The sequence below is a fragment of the Coptis chinensis genome, chromosome 8, assembly GCF_015680905.1.
Source record: "Coptis chinensis isolate HL-2020 chromosome 8, ASM1568090v1, whole genome shotgun sequence".
In the NCBI taxonomy this organism is placed as follows: domain Eukaryota; kingdom Viridiplantae; phylum Streptophyta; class Magnoliopsida; order Ranunculales; family Ranunculaceae; genus Coptis; species Coptis chinensis.
In genome coordinates, this window is record NC_141463.1 from 4,934,349 (window position 1) to 4,943,202 (window position 8,854).

Sequence of the window (8,854 nt, forward strand, 5' to 3'; positions counted from 1 at the left end):
CACCTCTGTTGTGTTTACGAGCAGCGTGAAGAAATAAAAACTTGAGAACGAAAAACGCCACGTAACAATCGTCAAAAAACAATCATAATAACATTTGTCATTCTCTCCTTTTTCCACTCTGTGTAAAACTCTATCTCTCTCCTTGTTTAAAACTCTCCGTGTAAACTCCTGTGTAAACACCATTTTTTTTTTAAAAACTCCTTCAATTAGGGAATGGGGTTTATCCTCTTTACCTTATCTCTTTCTAATATTTATCCTTTTATTTTATTTTATCTCTTATTATTATTGTTATTATTTATTGTACTAGGAAAATATTAAATAAAAACACGGGGGTGTTATATAACATAACACTTATCCAGATGGGGGGTTTGCTAATTTATGTTTTTTTCCGAGGGGGCTTGTTTAGTCCCCCCATATCAGATATGTAAATCCTTCGATGATAGTATATATGCTTGATTCTATTTGCGATTTAACTTGTGATTGTGATGCACTTATGCTCTTTCTATAGGGCTTGTTTAGTCCCCCCATATCAGATATGTTAATCCTTCGATGATAGTATATATGCTTTATTCTATTTGCGATTTAACTTGTGATTGTGATGCACTTGTGCTCTTTCTATGTTACCATTTAGAATTCTTGGGGTTGATTTTTATACCGTATAACAATTTCACAAAGCGCTAAGATTTGAGCAAGCATTAATTATACTTGTGTTCAATGATAATGATTTGAGCAATGTAAAATGGAAATGATGCTATTTAGAAAGTTGTTTAATAGTTAGGCGGAGGATAATTGTATAATTTCAGTGACTTGAGCGGGTGGTTTCTAAATTATTAATAAAAGGGAAGTTGGTTCTAATTTCAGTGAGGGAGGTGTTTCTAAATTAGATAAATAAGGACATCAAAATTTGCTTATTCGATGGTGAGGGTGTTGTTCTAGAAAACTTGGCTATCATATAGTGTAGAGAAGGGTGAGTCATTTCTTTTAAAAAAAATGAGTGAAGAAAATACAAAATAGTGTTTCTTCAATTTTTATTCAGTGTTGAATGGAAACAATTTTATAATGTGTCATTGTACACCTATTAGGAGAGTTGTTTGATAGTCTTGTTGTTACTTGGGGGTCTTTGGCAACAGAAAATGATGAATCAATTATTATTACTAGCAATATGCACGTGTTATGCACGTGATGTTAAACAAAACTTGCCGAAAAGTGTAAACATAATTGGGTGAGCACACTTACAATTGACATTATGTCTGAGTAGACACATTGGCAGCCGTTTAAATTTTGAATTGAATGGAACTTTATTCCTATTTGATTTCCAGACACAACTAAGCAATAAACTTTTAAGTATAGCTCCAAATAACATGTACTTTGAGCCTCTCATCCTAGCAAGTGCACGTTGCAAACGACAAAGATAAAAGGTTGGTGCATCAAAAGCATCTATTTAATCAGTATGCAACCCTTATATAAATTGGACACGCTCGAGGAGCCTGAACTGGAGAGGTAGTCTTGAGTAATTGCTTCTATTTAACCAAGAACATTAGCTCTGGTATTTCGCAATGTCGGTTGGCATGATGACATGTCCTATAGAACGTAGACAACGAAAACTTAATTTAGTCACGAAACAAATTTACTTTTGGAACCTTCTAATTTATTTGTGGTGAACTTAACCATATTGGTTGGGTACTTGGTTTATGGGTCTCTAACTTGGTGCTTCAAGCGTTCAAGTGATAATAGGCCTTGGTCAATTTTATGTTAGCAAATTGGGTTATCACAGAATCAAATTCTACATCAGCACCTCATAAGGAAGAGATCAATATGAATGTAATGGCCTCACGGGACATAATCAAGATTAATTCACATTGGAATGAGTTTAATGATTCACATTTACGTAAACTACAATTGGATAGGTTACACTGCGTAAATCCCAGAATTGACTCCTGTGAGGATCTTGCTAAGGCAATAAGATTTAAGGCAATAAGCTAAAAAAGTAGTATATTGATACAATTAGAGGGTTGGGAGTTAGTATGGGAAAGTTATTGAAGATAAATATGTAATATAACTCTTGATTAGCATAGTTAGATCATCAAACAGGATCACCAAGGCCACCCCCTCTAAGCACAATGATTTCAATTAATAGTTGCATTTGGTGTTCCTATTGCTCCGGTCATGATGGTAAGTTTATAAATTTTAGGATGAATAATGCAAGTCTGAGGATATAGCTTCGGACTCGGGTAGATTTTGAGAGTCGAACACCTTGTGTCACGTTGTTCGCTTTTGCCCTTTCTAAGAAACATTAACTTAACTATGGCAGCATGAGGTAGGACGCGCCCCTTTTCTGGTTTCTTTGGATCAGATATGAACATACCACTACATTGGTCAGCAATGACTGTGACCATTCAAATATGCAATTTCTAACATTATGTGATTGAGTTACAAGCATTATTTAAATTATACGCACATAATATCAATAGACATCCAAGTTTCATACCAATAGTTTTACCTTGTTTAGTCATGTATACTGCAACATTGAACTCCTTGTAATATGCACATTTTATGGCGACAACCTGACCATCTTGCAACTGAGCCTTGTAGATGGTTCCAAAACCCCCTTCACCTATCTGTAGTAAAGGTGAGAGAGTTTTCCGTTGCTTTCATAACTTGATTCAAATTAAGATGTACAGATCCAATTCTTTTCATTTGCGGGGACATTGTGAATCGAGAAGGGCTTGGGGGGACTCGGAGTGGAGCAGCTGGCATCTGAAGTGGACTTCCAGGCCCTCGGAGTGGGCTATCAAGCCTGTCAAGAATATTTTCAGAAGCAGAGTTCAATTCCGCAGAGGGAACAGAATCCACTGCAACATTTGATAGTTCGTTAGCAAATAAAGATGCTCTCCCAGGTTAATCCAATAAGAGTCAACATTAGTTAGTCTAATGTTAACATAAAACGTATGAACATTTATATATATAAAAAAGATATCCTAAAACATCACAATAAAATGTGCACGGATAATGGGAAAGAGATCCCTGATGGAATCACCACTCAATTACCTATCACATATCAGCATCTTCTAATGGGTCCTATTAATGGAAATTAAATAAATCCTTCACATACCAATAACCAATAATGTAGGCCTTGATTGAGTTAGTTTCTTCATACATTAATGATACCTAGTATCAAGTATCAATCAAAGACCATAACCTACTGAATCAAAAAGCACTCTGAAGTCTGAAGTTTGTACCATAACAGCAAAGAGGACCATTATACAGAGCCACAGCGGTATGTTGTTCACCTACCATTTTTTCATCATTCGCAAATGTTTGAAAGATTTAAAAGTACACGACCTAAAAATAGAATGCCTATAGTGATAACAATTCTGACTCACTTGAACTTGGTTCGAGAACAGCTCGGGAAGCTTCTTTCCTTTTCGAACAAAAGCATGGACAAAGCAAACCACAACACAGAATGAGCATTCCTGGAACTGCAATGCCTATGATTTTTGGTTCTAAGAAAGAAACAGAATCATACATGTCGTTTGTTGAGTGGCCTTTGTGACCAGCATCACTGTTTTTGTACTCTTTTGTTTCTGAACCAAACAAAATCTTCCTCCCTGCCCTTCGAGGCTTCTCCATTGCAGATAAAATAAACACGTGTCTCAAATCAAGAGAACCCATTTAACCCAAGACACTGACTCAAGGCAATGAAATCACGCTCCAAGTTGAAAAATATTAAGTTCATCCATATTACATCTTTCAATTTTCTTTGTAAATTAATATCCCACCTTATTGGTTGAAAACTTAACATGGTTAATACATAATAGGTAGTGCTCCAATCATTGGTTATTCCAACAATATCTTATGGAAATCTCACATTGTACCAAGTATATTGTAATATAGTATATACATAGCGAAACGAACACTTTAATTAAACCAAAAAAACTAAGAACAATAAGAGGGAGGTCATTTTAGTGATCCTTTCTTTTAAATTTGAAATCAATTGCCATTATGTACGGTAGTTGATACACAAGTATTGGAAAGGAAGTATTTAAACATTCAACATTTCGTTTAATACTTCGCAAAAGATTTATCTGTCTAAAATATATTCATTGCCTCGCAATCTTTTGACAACTCAAAAGATACCACTCAAATAGATAAACCTCTCAAGAGTCTAGCGGGCTAAATGATGACTTGACAAAATGGTAGAAAACAGTCAATAGCTAAAGAAAAGTGCATTATGAGGTGCTTATACTTATTAGTGGCACGTTGAAGGGCATACCCTACAACACTAAGATCCCAACACAAAATAATGAAAGTGGATTACTAAATCAAACCTCTGTAAGAATTTCTACAGATGTAACTCCAGTTTCTTCCTTCAATTCTCTGAACGCTGCCGTTCTTAATTCTTCACCTTCATCGACACCACCCTGTATACAAAATTCATGAATACTAATATTTCAAAGAAAGAGAGTGGAGACTTTCTGAAAAGGGAAAGCAAAATTGTCTATACAAAATGTTAACAAATATGTTAACTTCTGCGAGTTGAATACACACCTAATTTATTCATCAACAGGTAAGGTTCATAATTCATGAGTACTAATATTTCAAAGAAAGAGAGTAGAGACTTTCTGGAAAGGGAGAGCAAAATTGTTCGTAAAAAATTTGAACAAATATGTTAACTTTTGTGAGTTGAATAAACACCAGGAATACAGAATATACACAAGGCATCATGCTCAAAAGCAAAAAAAATAGAGATTTTCACCCGTGTTTACACTACATCATCGAGGTTAGACAGTAGTTTGTGAGCATCTAAAATGCTCTCTCACAAGTGAAATGCGCTGATATGACAACAACTGCAGATAGGCTCTACACACCTATATCTATGTTATCAAGTTAAAATCAACCTCTATCCTGCCATGACACAATTGATCAATATATAGTTAAGGGGCAAAAGTGTAAATTAAGTAGCAAGAAAACACGCACATACAAAAACAGAAGAGAAAATCACCTGTGGCATTTGCTAAGCACCAGAATCTTTTATCCTTATTCAAATGAGAGGGGAATGTGTATTCTTCCTCCCAAAGGAAACAGAAATGCACAAAAGAAGTTACAACCCTCTAGTTACATACCTTGCTCACAGGGCACCCTTGGTACGTCTTGTAAGGACCTTCTTTTGCAGCCAACTCATAAGAAGCTTTAAGAGCATGATAATAAATAGTCTCAAATATGTCTTTGTTTAGCTGTTGTGCCTGGACAGGTTCAAGAAAAACGCAATTAGAACTATTTGGGGAAAAAACAATAGAAAACAGTAAGCTCTAGGGAATCCCCAAACCTCAGGTGAATCAAAGGGCATGCCAAGCAGAATGAAAGCATCAGCAAGACCCTGAACTCCTAGCCCAATTGCCATGTGACATAGATTTGATGTCTTTGCGGTGTCAACAGGATAATAGTTAACATCAATTATCTTATTGAGGTTTGTAGTAACTAAGGCAGTAACTTGTCAATGCAGAACAACAACATAATTTAGAACTTGATGATGATATGACATAGATTAATAACAAAACTAAAAAATATATGTATGGTTAACTACTCTCATGTTACTACTCGGTATCTTGTATAAGACTATTGAAAGATGTACGCTAAAAAACATTTAGAGACAAACCTCTGCAAGCTTGTCAAAATCAAAATAGCAGTTTTTAGAACCACTGCTTCCAACCAACTTAGATGGGTGAGACTCAATTGGAACATCCTACAACAAAAATACCAAGTCAACATGGCAAACAAAACGAAGATATACTTGAAATGGTCAAGCTACGTGTGTCGATACTTGTAATGCATCTAAGTATCTAACCAACCTTCTCCCGAACATATCGCGGAAGAGCAATGGAAGCCAAATTGCAGACTGCAGTTTCAATGGGACTTGTGTATTCAATAATCTCAATACACAGATTCTAAGATTTAATAGTACTCAAATTCTGCTAATTGCTTTTTCTATTGCAAGCATCCTCAAAAAATAAATGAAAATAAGCCAATTAGAACAATGACCAAAAACCTCAAAGGACAAAAAAGCACCTGCAGAGCCATCGATGAGATTACCTTAAAAAGCATATACGGTGTTCCAGTTTCTATCTGAGCTTTCAGAATCTCAAACCGGAGGTTACGTGCGAGAAACAACCTTCTTTGCCTTTCCCGCGCGTAAAAGTCACATCATACATAAAATAAAAGACTAAATTTTAGAAATCATAACCAGTCAACTGTTTCGACCCCCACCTACGTGGCAAGCGTCCATTGGTAGGAGTCTCCACTTTATTCGTTTAATCGACAGGGCTAAAGCCCAATTCGCAATACCATGGATCAATGTACAGGCCCATTAACTCATGTGTCTAAATTTTGAACCTTAGCCACATGGCTTGCCACTAATGTACATTGATTTATGTCCAGATTCATTTCTTATCAAAGAGATAATTATCAGTTGAGAGTTATATTCTATCACAATGACTCAAACTACAAGAATACTTGATCTACAAGGATTCTCTACTCTACCTATATAAATACCAAACTATTTTTCATTCAGAACTACGTTCTTGAGACTTGATCCCACTGATAATTTGGGTGCGTGAGGCAACCGCAAGGTACTGATCTCATCATTCCCGATCACCATCATTTTTCTAATTACTTTTATCGTTCTTCGTCTTTTTATCAACACTTGGTGTTTTAATCATATTTGGTCGAAACATAATTGGCGTCTGCGGTTCTTATACTACACCCTCGATCACGTTCTCGCGTTAAAGTTATGGACGATTTCGAAGAGCTCAAGGTCCCGATGTGATTATGGCGATCATCATCACGGTAACATGATGGTCAAGGACAACTTAAGGCCGACAAAGATAATACCTTCAATATTGCCGTTCCACCAATCGCCAAATTATTGAGCGTGAGGGTTATTGCCCGGCGATTCTCCGATTATCGACGCGGATAATGTAAGTCATATGTCTCGAGAAGCACTTCTTCAAAAGTTAAAGGCGTCCGCAAAGCAGAATAATTACTACTACAGCGTCATCTTAAGCGACGCTGGCTCCACTCATAGATGATGTTGTATCTGTCACACCACAACGTCACACGCCCAGCGACATAATAGTGTGTGGGATCGTTTAAGTGGTGAGGATGAGATTCGCAATATTCGCGGCGACCATCAACAAGTTAAGAGTAATGGGCTGACGAATTCCCGACCTCGCCGTAGAAATCTCCACCCACTTGGTCCGCGTTCTCGGTAGGCAAAGCAACTCTTTCATAATGTCGTCGAATGCACCCCCGCGGTCCTACAAATTTTTCGGCAAGTCAGGAATTCAAATGGTGAACAGAATAATGATCGCACTCATGATCGTAACCATCGGTATGGTGAAACACTTCAAAGAACGCGGTTCTTATCATTAGAGCATTATCGTACTAAAGCCCCCAACGCGTACCATCCACAATCATCAACACGGAAGCGATGAATCTTCATTCGTTTTCTTCTCGTTTCGCTTCCCATAAGGCGTCATCATTGACTATGATCATGATCCAACAGATCTGGATCTAATGACTCCTCAACGTGTCGGAGAAATGATTAAAAAGCTCTTACGGACGGCGATCCTTTTGAATCGACACTAGAAAATCTGGCGGATTGAAGATGGTATTTTGGACAAATTTTCTCGCCGTCAAAGGGCTACTCATAACAAAGACTTCAAACAACGAGTTTGATCAAATATGATGATGTCGAGGGTTGCCCTATGCTTCATGTGATTAATTTCACAAACAAACCTGGTTTTATCGGGGAGGTGATGATGCTTTAAAATGCAAACTTTCCCTTCTACATTAAAAGGGGGCGTTGGTATGGTTTAGCGAATTACCTCCGCTCTATTCGTCGATTCAAGGACTTAGCGAAAAGTTTTCAAGGCGTTTTTCATCATAATCTCAAGCGTCCAAATGGAGTCCGAGTTCTTTTCAACATCAAGCAACAACGTGAGGAAACTCTCCGTAGTTTTATCGTAGCGTTTCCATAAGCCGCGGCAAAAGGAGATTTACGAAAGCAATCCGATCTAATGGTGGTTTCACGGCTTTTAAAGAAGCTATCTTGTTTGATAAAGATGGGTTATACAACTCTCTTGTTAGGGATATTCCATCTTCCCCGGCGTCGCGTTATACCGGTGAAGTTCAACAATTTATCAATGTTGAAGCGACGACACGCTGCTTTCGAACTTTCGTGACAAAGATAATAAAGGAAAGGATTTCAATGATCAGCGAAATAAGCGAAGAATCCGACTTTTGATCAACAAAGAACCCGGTCGGAAGCCTCCGGATAAGAAAGAAGACTCCCGGCGGAATTTGGAAAGCCTTTTACTGATTTTGAATTAACTCCGCTTAATACCAAATATCGCGGTAGTTTACGACAAAATCAAGGATAAGAGTCCGCTCCTCCGCCGTTTCCTTTGGCAGCGGCGACACTAAAGCGACTTCGCGATAAATGCGTTATGGTGCAAATTTCATAATGATTATGGTCATGAGACGGAGAATTGTCGATCTTTGCGGGGAAGAATTGAAAAGCTTGTGCAGAATGGAAAACTTGATCAATATGTGCAGAAGAAAGTAACAACTCAAGCTTTAACTATCACTGATCACAATGTCATTAAGGTTGGACATGCCATTATTGATTCATTGTCCAATACTCAACGGAAAACTGCTCGCCGTTCTAAAGTCAAATATCTGTCTAATTTGTACGAAGTTAACGGGATCAATTTCGTGGAAGGTTTTCGCACGGAAACTATTGAAGATGAACCATTATGTTTCACTGACCAAGATCTAATGGGCGTGCATGTTCCTC

The 8,854-nt window shown here is 37.4% G+C and overlaps 1 protein-coding gene and 1 long non-coding RNA gene across 2 annotated transcripts; both read right to left on the minus strand.

Annotated features, from left to right (window-relative positions):
- Positions 1–2,126: 2,126 nt before the first annotated feature.
- LOC147479484 (uncharacterized) lies at positions 2,127–3,672 on the minus strand. Its single transcript, XM_086578423.1, has 4 exons — positions 3,384–3,672; positions 2,737–2,852; positions 2,501–2,618; positions 2,127–2,386 (listed from the first exon to the last, which is right to left on the minus strand). The coding sequence occupies exons 1-4, from the start codon at positions 3,670–3,672 to the stop codon at positions 2,127–2,129; spliced, it is 783 nt and encodes a 260-aa protein (XP_086434549.1).
- A 354-nt stretch (positions 3,673–4,026) lies between these two features.
- LOC147479485 (uncharacterized) lies at positions 4,027–5,962 on the minus strand. The gene is made up of 3 exons (XR_015206277.1): positions 5,850–5,962; positions 5,327–5,743; positions 4,027–5,243 (listed from the first exon to the last, which is right to left on the minus strand). It is a non-coding gene; the product is annotated as an uncharacterized LOC147479485 (long non-coding RNA).
- Between the last annotated feature and the right edge of the window lie 2,892 nt (positions 5,963–8,854).